General features: G+C 50.5%; 4 protein-coding genes across 4 annotated transcripts; 3 read left to right on the top strand and 1 right to left on the bottom strand.

The window, feature by feature from the left end:
* Positions 1–65: 65 nt before the first annotated feature.
* BU25DRAFT_405227 (uncharacterized protein) lies at positions 66–2,304 on the bottom strand. The gene is made up of 3 exons (XM_033699723.1): positions 1,917–2,304; positions 1,044–1,710; positions 66–991 (listed from the first exon to the last, which is right to left on the bottom strand). The coding sequence occupies exons 1-3, from the start codon at positions 1,931–1,933 to the stop codon at positions 215–217; spliced, it is 1,461 nt and encodes a 486-aa protein (XP_033567506.1). The 5' UTR covers positions 1,934–2,304; the 3' UTR covers positions 66–214.
* Positions 2,305–2,443: 139 nt separating this feature from the next.
* Positions 2,444–3,732, top strand: BU25DRAFT_444098 (transport protein-like protein sec22). Its single transcript, XM_033700022.1, has 4 exons — positions 2,444–2,591; positions 2,641–2,785; positions 2,839–3,244; positions 3,297–3,732. The coding sequence occupies exons 1-4, from the start codon at positions 2,558–2,560 to the stop codon at positions 3,357–3,359; spliced, it is 648 nt and encodes a 215-aa protein (XP_033567505.1). The 5' UTR covers positions 2,444–2,557; the 3' UTR covers positions 3,360–3,732.
* A 1,122-nt stretch (positions 3,733–4,854) lies between these two features.
* Positions 4,855–6,764, top strand: BU25DRAFT_355545 (amidase). Its single transcript, XM_033699582.1, has 2 exons — positions 4,855–6,490; positions 6,541–6,764. The coding sequence occupies exons 1-2, from the start codon at positions 4,954–4,956 to the stop codon at positions 6,660–6,662; spliced, it is 1,659 nt and encodes a 552-aa protein (XP_033567504.1). The 5' UTR covers positions 4,855–4,953; the 3' UTR covers positions 6,663–6,764.
* A 2,366-nt stretch (positions 6,765–9,130) lies between these two features.
* On the top strand, positions 9,131–11,643 carry BU25DRAFT_3693 (uncharacterized protein). Its single transcript, XM_033699622.1, has 6 exons — positions 9,131–9,702; positions 9,751–9,897; positions 10,043–10,276; positions 10,345–10,431; positions 10,480–10,578; positions 10,664–11,643. Exons 1-6 carry the CDS (start codon positions 9,258–9,260, stop codon positions 11,458–11,460), a joined length of 1,809 nt encoding a protein of 602 aa, XP_033567503.1. The 5' UTR covers positions 9,131–9,257; the 3' UTR covers positions 11,461–11,643.
* The last annotated feature ends 816 nt before the right edge of the window (positions 11,644–12,459 follow it).

Genomic DNA, 12,459 nt, shown 5'->3' with positions numbered 1-12,459 from the left:
AAGGTGTGTGATGTGAAACATGTGATGAGATATGTTTGCTTGATAGCTGGAAGGTGCCCTATCGGTCCTTTCACATCGGACTGTTGCTTCTGTGAATTCAAGCAATAGTCTACTTATCATGTGGTTCTCTTCACAGCTTTAATAGCACCAGAGCTCGATGCCCTTACACAATGCTTCCTACTCCGTCTGGACTGCTTAGATGTTGACTAAATCATTACTTGCTCTTCTGGCCCCACCACAGCTCCGCCTCCTCAGCCTTCCAAGCATCGTACTCGCCCGCTGCGCGCTCGATGACGGCCTGTTCCGCAACTGCTTGCCACGTCTTCGCCAGATGTCCGTTCGTCAGGTCCGCCTGGAACTTCGCAACCTCGGTGCGGAAGCAGACGTTCGCCTTGAAAATCTGCGGTCGAGTGTCCTCCGTCTCGCCTGCCTTGATCTTGGCTAGAAGCTGCTGGGTCTCTGCGGTATCTGGAAGCATAGAGACAAGCGTAGCCTGCTGCTCGGCTGACAGATTTGTCCATGCCTCGTCTTCAAGCAGCATGTGATACATGTCGGCTTTACCCAGGCGACCGGTCGAGTTTGTAGTGATGTAGACTGGGTCAAAGACTTTGCTAGCACCTTTCTTTCCTGGGGATGCTTTGGCTGGCGGCTTCTCTTCAACGACTTCGAACCGTTCGGGCGCTTTGCGGTTGCGTGTGCTGGTACGTTCTGGTGGAGCTCGAGCTTTCTTTGGCACATCCTTCTTCTTTGCTTTGGATTTCTTGGTCGACTCTTGTTCAATCGGCACATCGAGGTGGTCCGTACCACCCACTTGGGTTACTGCCTGCTTTGGTTCCGATGCTCCCGTGTCCGCTAACCCATCCTCCTCATCGATTTGCGTGGGGTTCGTTTTTTTCTTTGCCTCATCCATACCTCCCTTTAGGCTCGGCTTCTTCGGTGGATAGTCTTCATCACCAGTCCCTTCCTCGACAAGACGATGTTTACATTTCACCTTTCAAAGGGTAAGCTAAGCGGATTGCGACTGCAGGCTATTCAGGACTTACCTTGCGTCTCTTGCAGGTGTCGCAGGCACGCCCCAGTTTCGAAGTAGCAGCCGGTTTCTTCGGTCCAGTCTTTGATCTTATCTTCGACTTCTTGACTGACTTCTCTGGCTTAGTAAGCTTATCTGCAGAAGACACGCCATCCTCGGCTAAAGTATGGACGTGGTCGTCTACAGTAGTCTCGTTTGGTGCTTCGGTGTTACGAGGGGCTGTCTTGACCGCCTTCCTCTCTGCCTCTCTGGTCGGCTTTTTGGGTACTGGTGAGGAACCTTCATGATCATCCTCCTCTGCTCGAGTTCGTTTGAATGGTCGTTTCGTCGCACGGTCTTCGGTAGTTTCGAGCGTAGCTGCAGGAGATATGCCAGGTAAAGTTGCTCTTGACACAGGCAGATTGTCGTCGTTGGTTTCTGGGCCAGGCTGTCCACGAGATGTGGACGACGACTGGACAGGGAAATGCGAAATGCCATCTTTAGCTGATAGGCGCGGACTGTCAGGTACAGAAGAGAATGGAGAGAGATTTGGAGTTGCTTGATCCATGGTCGTCTTCTTCCGGGATGTAGAGAGAGTTGAGATATCCGTTTGCTGAAGAGGTGTCTTCGTCTTCGTGTGTGAGACCAGGGTGTAGTGCGAATGACTATCGCCGGCAGCAGAGCCTGTGCCGTTTGTCGCCCTGTCTTTGTTAATCGAAACAGTCATAACAACGGGCTGAACAAACGCAAGGCTTCATAGTGGACTGTGCCTTCAAGCACTGGCTAGAAATCCCACATTGAAGAGCAAGGTAAGAGAAAAGAAATGTTGAGGTAGCGACTGACACGTGAGAAGTGGGTGTATGCTCAGCCGGGCAGACGAATATTGAGGTGAAGGGTGCGTACATACCGTGGAGGTTGAGACATGGCGAACTTGATTTAGGTGTTCGAGCCCCACACCTCTAATTCTAAGGCTCGCCTTCAGGAATCAGTACGGTGAGAACTGAGCAGACTACAGCTGATACACGGTAATTGTGATCGTGCGCTGGGACAGTGACAACCAGACTGAAGGTTTAAAACTCCGAGTTGAAATGGGCGCTGAACGAACGCAGTGAAGTTGGCGCGCTACCGCGTACTTGTAAGGGGTACCGGAGAAGTCACGAGTTGTAGAAGGTGGAAAGGTCGAGCAGGCATGCCGTTGGGATTGTTGACGCGCCAAGTCACGTTGTCTTCTGGTCAAACACAGCTTCTTGCGCATGCGCAGCGCTACAATGAAGCTTTTCTGTGATCTTATTATTATCAAGCAAATTGCAACAGGGCGTAAAGATTCTTGCTGCAGGTGAGGTCGAGGTGGTGGTAGTGTGTTGGTGGCCCGTGTTCGGACCTCCGCGTTCTTTCCGCATCGTCACCCTTGGACGAAATGGCCAACTTGAACCGCGACACGTAGCCTCAATACCACCACCTCGCTATCTCTAGGCAGATATTCGAGTTATTCTGCACGTGAGAGTCGCCTGTATTACTTTCAGGAATTCTGTCGCTTGCACCGCGATAATGATCAAGCACACAATCATCTCACGACTTGATGGTATGCATCTCCGGAGAGACGTCATTGTTTGAGTGTTGACGAGTCACAGGTCTGATCCTGACTGCCTCGGTCGACGATGGCCAAGAGGACGCCGAATTCAATGAAGTCAAGGGAAAGGTCAAGCTCGTCCAGCGCCGATTAAATCGCAACTCAGAACCGCAAGCCAGTATCGAAAACGGCTCCTACACATACCAGTATGTTTTCGAGCCTCCTTCATAAAATTGCACTCGCTGAAAGTCTATACTAGCTACCTCATCAGCGGCGACCTCTGCTTTCTCTGCATATGCGACCGCTCTTACCCCCGCAAGCTCGCCTTCACATACCTCTCTGATCTCTCGCAAGAGTTCACTACCATCTACCAGCCACAGCAGTACCTCTCGCCATCATGCCGGCCGTACGCATTCGTCGAGTTTGACACGTTCATCCAGCGCACAAAGAAGACATACCAGGATTCGCGGGCGACACAGAACTTGGACAAGCTCAATGACGAGCTCAAGGACGTGACGAAGGTCATGACTAAAAACATCGAAGATCTACTATACAGAGGAGACAGCTTAGAGCGCATGGGAGACATATCAAGCAGGCTACGAGAAGACAGCAGAAAATACAAGAAAGCGGCAGTACGAGCCAATTGGGAGCTGCTGTTGAAGCAGGTGAGTAACGAGCTTGGAATACGGTGGAACGACAAGCGCTGACACGATACAGTACGGTCCTATTGGAGGCCTTGCATTCATTGTCATCGTCTTTGTCTGGTGGAGATTCTTCTAGACACCTACACGCAACGGACACCACACAGCTTGGCCGACGCGCTGCATCCAATATTGCAAGTAACGCCGGCACCAGAATGCACCTTGGTAATGGCTAGAGCTAAGGTTGGACGGATAATATACCCAATTTCGCATTTCGCAACAAGCGTTTTTCAAATTTGGAGGCAGGCGGCGCGTGCAGCCTCATCTTACCGCGCTACTGACAAACTAAGACAATGGTGGATAGCAATCTCAGCACGATCGTTGACCAGATCGACCAGACTCTTGGCTTTCGACCAACAATGGAGGCATGGTCAGGATCCGGTAGGCATCATCGCTTCGGCAAGCTGATAATTGACCAATCAACATCATGTCTTTCTTTTTCGCGCTGACAGCTTTATTAATGTCGTTTACTTATAAAGCACGGATTGGCATCAGATACAAACCCACCCACATCCTGCTCCAACCATACTGATCACTCAGCGCTCACAGCTTGCCATGGCGACCTCAAAACCTCAGATCATTCTCCTACATGGTACCTGGCATTCACCCACCTACTTTGCTAAAATCACTGCCATCCTTCAAGATCATCTGTACGTGGTGCACGCTCAACTCCCAGCAGTCGGCGTTCCACCATTGTGAACCTCACCTATAGATCTTGCTTAAGGTGTTGCCGCTGCACGCTCAATCGTTGACTATGCCATCGCAGATGGCAATGATGTTATCGTCAAGTCATAGCTGGGGCGGGATGATAGCCGGTAGCGCTCTCGTAGGCTACAGTAAGGAACATAGGAAAGAGAAGGGTCTGAGAGGCGGAGTAGTGAAGTGTAGATACATGTGTGCGTTCATGATAGAAGAGGGTATCAGTTTGCATGACGAGGCTGGAGGAGAGTATCCGCCGTGATATGGCGTGGATGTTGTCAGGTTAGATACTGGGCATTCGCTGTTCCTGTCGAAGCCTAAAGAGACTGTGGTGCGGATCCGGAGAGTTGCTGATGAGAAGGTGTGAAGTATTCAAGTGGCCTCCCGTAGATGTGAGAAACCAGGCAACTAGACTAGGAATCAGGGTCTTTGTTCGTTTGCCCAGTTCGATGCGAGGCCGTTCATAAGTCGCTAGGGGACTCCAGGGCGTTCCAGAAAGACCTAGAGGGCTGGATGGACATACCTCACTGGGCCATGCTTAGGAGTAGATATTGTGAGGCTGTTTACTTGAACCTAACACCAATTTTCCCGAAAGTGCAACAGGCACCTGCGCGTTCTGCAGTGACATCCCATGATACTGGGAATGATAAAAGCTTGCTAACTACGAGCTTGATCCAAATCCAGCAATTGCAGGTTGTGCTTGTCAATTTATTGGGAAGGGTGGACGTACCCCTCCATGTCGGTACACGGATTTCGTTCCGAGTAACGTCGGCTCTCCACATGAGCTCCCCACACCACTCCACGTACGGTGGCGAACTATACAATATCCGGACTTAAGCCCATATATCTTACTACACATCACGACTTTGATCAGTGTATCATAGCTTGACCCTCAATTTTCTCTGGACCGCCCCTCAACTTCACGTAGACACCTGAACCCACACCGGACTATCAACCCAGATCAACACCATAAGATGTCGAACTCAGAACTCCCAGTCAAGGTAGCAGACTGGAAACGACTCGCCCTCTCAAAACGGGTCTCAACATTCAACAAGATCCCGAAGGACTGGCTTCTCCCCATCGAACAGGCCTCGCAATACACTGAAACGAACCCTATTTCCGTCCTCGATGTCCCGCGAACCTGCGGCATCCTGACGCAGAAAGAACTAGAAATTACGGAAACCCACGACGCCACCGACCTCGTTGCATTAATGGTGAAAGGTGAGCTGAGCAGTATCGAAGTCACAACAGCGTTCTGCAAGCGCGCAGCCATCGCCCATCAAACCACTAACTGCCTGACGGAAATCATGATCGACCAGGCCTTAGCCAGAGCGAACGAGTGTGACGAATTCCTCAAGAAAGAAGGACGCCCAGTAGGACCGCTCCATGGCCTGCCCATCTCGCTCAAAGACTCGTTCAACGTGAAAGGTGTGCAGAGCACGATTGGTTACGTTTCCTTCATCACCAATCCGCCCACGACAACCAATTCTGCTGTAGTGCAGATCCTGTTTGAAGCTGGCGCTGTTTTCTATGTCAAGACGAATATCCCGCAGACTATGATGACGGCAGACAGTCATAACAACATCTTCGGCCGCACATTGAACCCGCACAACCTCACTTTGACTGCGGGAGGAAGCACGGGGGGTGAAGCATCGCTGATTGCTATGAATGGCAGTGTCTTGGGTGTCGCGACTGATATTGCGGGATCAAACCGCATCCCAGCGCTTTGTTGTGGGATCAGTTCGATCAAGCCGAGCGCGTCGCGTGTACCGTTTGCGGGCGGTGTGCCGCCAGGACGGTTGGGGAGTCCAGGGCAGATACTCCCGGTCATCGGGCCTTGCGGAAGATCGATTCGGGACTACGAACTCTTCCTTCGCACAATTGTTTCCTCTCAGCCCTGGAACCTAGATCCCATGGCGCTGAACATTCCCTGGCGGACGCCAGATGCCGGGCTTCGGGAGAAGAAGTTGAGGTTTGGGTTGATCCGCAGTACGCCGAGTAGACCTTTGCATCCGCCAATTGCGCGTGCGCTGCATTCCGCAGCTATGAGTCTGAAAGCTGCGGGACATAATATCGTGCTGTTGGACGAGAAGATTGGCGATATGTACGCCGATGTCGAACTGGCGTGGAAGTACTTCATGCTCGACCCCTCCGGTACACCCTTCCAACACTTGAGAGCCTCAGGCGAGGATCCCATCCCGAGCCTGAAGATTTCTGGCTGGCCGGAGCTCTCCTCCTGGAAACCGAGCTTAGACACGCTATGGGACATGAACGTGCAGCGCGCCAGTGTACTGAAGAAGTACCAGAACCTCTTCGTCAGCGAGGGTTTGGATGCCATCCTGATGCCAGGATACCAGGCCGTGGCGCCGGGACACGACACGTACGGACTGCCAATCTACACAGCCTTGGTGAACTTGTTAGACTATCCTGCGGGAATACTGCCGCATGGGAAGGCGGATAAGAACGCGGATGCGGAATTTTTGAAGGAGAGTGTGAAGTATGAGCCAGCTTGTAAGTTTCCTGGCCTTTTGAGGATGGTAGGCAAGACTGATGTAATGCAGACAATTCCGAAGCGGCTGAGGGAATGCCAGCGCATATTCAGGTTGTGGGCAAGCCTCTTATGGACGAAGAGTTGCTTGAGATTATGATGGTGGTCGAGACGGTGCTGAAAAGGAATGCGTGACGGATTTTAAGCTGACCCAGGAGGTCTTCACCATCATCAACTCCTCATTGATTCAATAAACAACGCCCTCAACTTTTCGCCTTGGAGTTTCTAAGTCTGATCTGGAGACAATTAACCTTTCAGCAGCTTGAATGCCTTCAGGATAGGAAACCACTATTTAACCTTGACTTTCTCTCCCCTTGCCTCCCTTTCGTGAACCTTGCTCAGGGCAACTTCGACATGTCTGAAGTCAGTGGGGCCCTCCAGGATCTGTCGACACGCATGTACCTGAACGTAAATAAAGCAAGGCATGGTCCACTTGGAGATATTACTAATACAGGCTATGTGCTGATGAGCTGATGCTTTTTGACTTTGTCAGCTTTGTCCTTCCGTGTACCGTCGTTGGCAACGTGTCTGCCCTGCCACTGAAAGCCAGTACAAACCTTGTGTTAGCCATCGTAGCTATGATAGTATTATACGGTGCGCAAATAGCTGTAGGTATCGTCTGCGAAGCATAAACTCTTCCGTGGTAATGTTGATGCATGGTCCTGGTCGCCAAGGTGGTGCTTTAACAGTGTAGGGTTTTCCAGCGTGTACTTGTATATCTCGGAAATTTATGCATACCTACAATAAAGGTTAGTGTATCCTTCGCAGAGGTTTTCAATGTCCGTTTTCTTGCTTTTTTGGCTTTGTAAATGCCGGGGTCTAACTCTTGTGCTCGACCTTTTGCGCAATGGGAGACCTAAGGTTGGTAATATAACGTTGGAATAATGTCGTTCCAAGAGAGATAGTGATACCGGATGCCAGAGATAAGTTTGTGTGGAACATTCAAGGTTGTTCATTGCTCCAGTGTTGCTGCGTGGGTGTGCTTCCAAGGTGCCAAAAGCCAGACTACCTCCAGCCTATCCTTTCAGCCCGAGCTCGTGCAACCGAACGCTAAGAATGGGATCCTTTAGAAGATGTTTTGCTAATGCACCGTCCACTGGTATTGGTCTGACCTGACCTCCGCTCCTAGCCAAGTCCGCGAGTAGACAAGTAACCATGGGATGCTTATACCAAATTAATTCTGTAATCCAGCTACGAGTTATTTTTCATTAAGAGAAGACTATGCCAAAAAATTTGATGAATGGTGAAGTGGGATTCGAAAGCTATGAGCCCGAGTTAAGACGCTGTTTTGGTTCGGCGCTAATCGGCCATACGTCATCTTGTCGCACTTTTCCTTCTTTTCCTCCCCTTTCTGCCATCCAAGATATCCTTCTTCCAGCCGACCGTCTATGGTTTAGAATTTTGTTCCATCGCTCGATTTGTCGACGACAATTGGTTTAGAAGTGTACGTTAGTCCTGGACCCCTTTCTCACGAGCTTGACTCTTGGCCAGCCGGACTCTGGAGCCTATGCAGCATTATCTCATGGTGTAGGGAGCAAGATACCAAGACCATATAACCTGCTTGTCAGTCCTGAATCCTCAGGTCTTCCCTGGATTGTTCGCCAATCCTTCAAATACGAAAGAAGACACACAGCTTGTTACTTGACCTACAAGTAAGTATTTGCAGTAGCGTCTCACAACTCGAGTTGGGCACTGACATGAGGAGAAAATGGTGAAACTCGTGGAAATAGGTGCATTGTTTGCACGCTTTCATGTCCGCAAGGGGAGGTCTAGCACCCTACGACTAATTACGCACCTGACTGCAATGAATTGAGGTTGTAAGAAAATGGACGCAAAGGACAGTCAGCGAGCGCTCAATTTGAGCTATACCAACAACATTAAGTAGATGAGTCCTTTTATATACTGACGACTATCCTTACTCTGCAGAATCTCGTTTGTCTTGCAAAACGCTTTTAGACGTTACGAACGATAACTTGATTGTGGAAAGATCAGGCAGCGCACTTCGTGAATACAGTCTCGCTAGTAGAATGCCTTGAAAACCGAGCCATGGTGAGTATGAACGTCAGTGGACATGCCGGCTCCTGATCTGATCTAATCATCATATGAGGAGGTGGGAAGGAACCGTTCTGATTCTGCACCACCAGATGGATGCGACTGTGTGAACAATGGGCGAAAGTGTTCGCAATACTTTTGCAGAACGCTCGATAGCATTTTCAAGACTCAAAGACGCCAGCGACTAGCAGTAGACAGTGTTTTGGTGGGGAACGCACAAAATCACATGACTAGCCGTGCTGAAAGGTACGGGGATTTTAAGACACCACGGACGCGCTTCACCATTACCGATAACTCAACCTCGACGAAAACCCCCACCATTACTTCAGACAACCACTGCTTCAACCTTCCGCAGCCGCTTAAAAGTGTTCTGACAAACTTTTCTCTGACGATCGCCAGCGCATCCTCCATCCGAGGGGCCTGAACGCTGCACCAGCATAACAGCTTTGCGGTGCTTCCGATTGCAATTTGCCAAATCAACCACAGAGCCGCGACTACTGCATTTACTCAATACCAGAAACACGGCGCCTTTGTTGACCAGTAGACCTTCTGAATTCATTTTCTCAAGCTTACCTCACCTACCCAAGACCAGCCTGGCACAGCCGCTGGCTTTTTCCCGACCCCACATCAAGTTCGCACACGAGATTGCGGCCAAGTCAACGCTGCGATCGCATCAACATGGCATCCGACCTTTCGAATGGACACGTTCCACCTCGTGGAGATTTGCCCTTCATGAAGCTTCCAGAACATATTGATGGCTTCATCGACGTGGAAACTCTAATTGACATCCACAAGTACCTCGGCGAGAGCGAAAAGAGCGAAGACGTCGCTTTAGCTGTGTGGGTAGAAAAGAACTACCTCCAAGAGCCTTTGGCCGAGACGGGTCGTCCAATCCGCGATAGCGAAGGCTTTGTCAATCTTGACAAAGCATATCGAAGGGTGCGACAGCTAACAGGGAAGGCGCAAGATAAGTGGCCATTTTTCGATAAGAATTGGAAGAAGATGTCATCCATGGTTGTCAAAAACGCTATTCTCGGCGATGCTGCTATGGGTACTGCTGGTTCAGACACTAACAGTGAGGTTCGCGACACACCGATGAGCAACGGTTTTGATAGTCAACGTGGTAGGATTCACGCAGCAAACCCACCGCGTGTCAGCTAACAAACCCCAGACTACGTTTCACAGATCCCGAGACTGCAAGTATCTTTTGGTACAAATGAGTTCAGTGGATATCAGATGCAGGAGCAGAAGTCGCCGCAGCCAGCTGCTCCTTCCTTAGCCGACCAACAAGAACCAGAGCAAAGGGCTCACCGTCAAGGTTTGTTATTCCGAGGCTTTTCTTTATCTCTAAGTAGGCCAACAAGTATTGCATTTAGTGTGTTGATTCTTACCGACATGTCGCTTAATGCACACCCTTTCCTTTCTCTCATCGCAACTGTCAGTGCGTTGGCTAACTATAACAGCTCCACACCTTTCCCCCGCTTCGAAAGCTAGCAGCGTATCCGAATCTGCTGCTCGCAATGAGAACGAAATCACTTCCGCACTCGATGGCACTGCCAACGGCACCACACCACCGGTAGACGCATGGCGAGATGCCGGAGCCGGCAAGATGCGTGGTCCTCACGGGCGATACGTGAATAAGAGCAAGCCTTCACCCGCTGCGAAGAAAGGGCTCAACATCAAATGGGTGAAGAAATGTACGTTACATTTTACCTTCGGTATCGGCGTATCACGCCTAGTAGAAAATTACGCTGATAATACGCAGCGAGGACTAGGGCTGCATTGGAAGGCGAAAGCGAAGAAGAGGCCTCTTTGAGTGACGAAGGCGTACAAGCACCTAAGACCATCCATGGTATGTTCTTTGACATGGTCTTTAACCAAGCAGTGCTAACGAGATCAGACCTTGCCAGTGGGCCAAGCTCAGACGGAAACGGAGAGGACATTCAGAGCAGTAGCTTGCCTCCCACGGATGTGAAGATCAATGATACTACATTCGAAGGTACGTGGTTTCATTGACTGCTTCATGTTTGCCTTGCGTAGCTCAGACTCATGAAGATTTGGAATTTGCTGATACTAGCTCTTAGACTTCCCAGTGTCAGCCATTCTTGCCGCTGAGGCGGAGGCTGTACCATCAAACCTTGATCGACTTCCTCCGGGACTTGTACACAAGAAGCGCAAGAGTGAGTCGAACATCCAGCGAGGTGGTACAAAGCGTGCTCGCGGATCGCGAGGTGGAGTGCTTGGGAGGCCTCGCAAATCTGAGACACTCGCGGAGCGTGCTCAGCTAGAGGCAGGAGGAAGCGTGGAAGTTAATCAAGCACCGTCGCAGACGGAAGCTCTTGCCAAAGCCCCTACTCGCCGAAGCTCTAGGAAGTCTGTCGCCTCAGCTATGGAGTCATCGACACCTTGGGACCCTGCTGACGACGTACTTCTGAATGGGAGTGGGCAAAAGCAACCGGCTGCTAACAACACTGACATTGCGGTGGATGATGGTGATTTGCTCCCGAACGGTGACCACCGTACCACAGCGATCCCGAGCAGCGTCGACCAGAAGACCAAAGCTGCAATCAGCGAGACCACGAGAGGCACCGTTTTCACAATACCCACGAACATACCTGCATCTCAGGCCCTAAAGACCCAGAAGTCATATGCTTCGTCAAAGCAGAAGAAGCGTGTCTCCTTTTCTCCAGAAATTCAGGCTGACAACTTGGAGTTCTTCGCTCGCATCTCCACCACTGCTGGCACTCAGGAGGTACCCTTGTCAGAAGAAGACCTCACGTCTGAAGTGGACCTTGTCAAGCGCTACGCTGCTTGGCAGAATGCAGGAAACGCCCACGTCACCTTCGAGGTCTTCAAGAACATCGTTAAGTTTGCGAGATAGGCTCGGCCTCTTTCAAGCATTTCCTATTGATCTTGCTCAACATGTGGGCAGCGCAGGAGGGGCCCCATCAAGACCTACGTGAGGACTGATCATGAGAGAGGTTCCCCAAGGGGATGTTTTATTAAAGATGGCTTCAGGACAGTCCGCTCTCGCTTGGGTTTTGCATAGGTGACCTCGGGAGGCTACAAAAAGCTAAATACTAGTGGAGTAAAGGTCCATAAGCATAATCCGAACATTCATTGACACATGTGGCTAATTGACAATGTCGAAGTCGCTCTGAATTCTGTGCATCTCGGGATGTCCCATCCTTTGATGTCACCTTTCGACATCTGAAAGAGCTGATACCACAAAACTCGACGCATGTCTCATATCACTGTCATGTTCTCAGTGGTGATGCTGACAGCTGTTCCAGCGGGACTCAACTTGCTTTTTCTGGTTGGTACTACCCGTTGTGGCACAGTTCCTAAGTTAGCTATTCCCAAAAATCCCAGCCTGTATGCAAGGAGAGCCTGGATAAGGAAAGGCTGGATCGAGTTTGGATTGACGTTCAAGTGCGATACATAAAGTCTGGCTCCCGGTTGTCTGGACGCAGATAGAGGAGGTAGCTTTTTGACTCGCGACTTCTCAGGCATCACCAGATGAGTCTGAGAAGGTGCTCCTCAACGATTCCCTGCCACCGTCCGTGGCGTGAGAACATCCCGACTTTATATCCTCGCTTCGAATATTCAACTGAACACCACATGGACGTCCATCAATGCACCGCTCAACAGAGTTTATCGGCTGATGGCCCGTTCGGCTGACCACCGCAATTCTCCTCACGCCTTGGCTGCAGCTTGTGCAAGACCAGCGCTGCGCCTGCATCGCTAGGATCATCTCATGCACCGGAAGCGCATTTTCGATTCAACCATGGCTGCGAATCTTAGCTCGATGTACCTATGATTTTGGCTGCAGGTATCATATCTGGAGGTACCTTTCAGTCCAGTTATTTGCAGTGGAAAT

Source organism: Macroventuria anomochaeta (genome assembly GCF_010093625.1).
Source record: "Macroventuria anomochaeta strain CBS 525.71 unplaced genomic scaffold BU25scaffold_1, whole genome shotgun sequence".
NCBI lineage: Eukaryota > Fungi > Ascomycota > Dothideomycetes > Pleosporales > Didymellaceae > Macroventuria > Macroventuria anomochaeta.
Note: the sequence above shows the minus strand (reverse complement) of the source record. Positions and strands in the feature narration are given on the sequence as shown.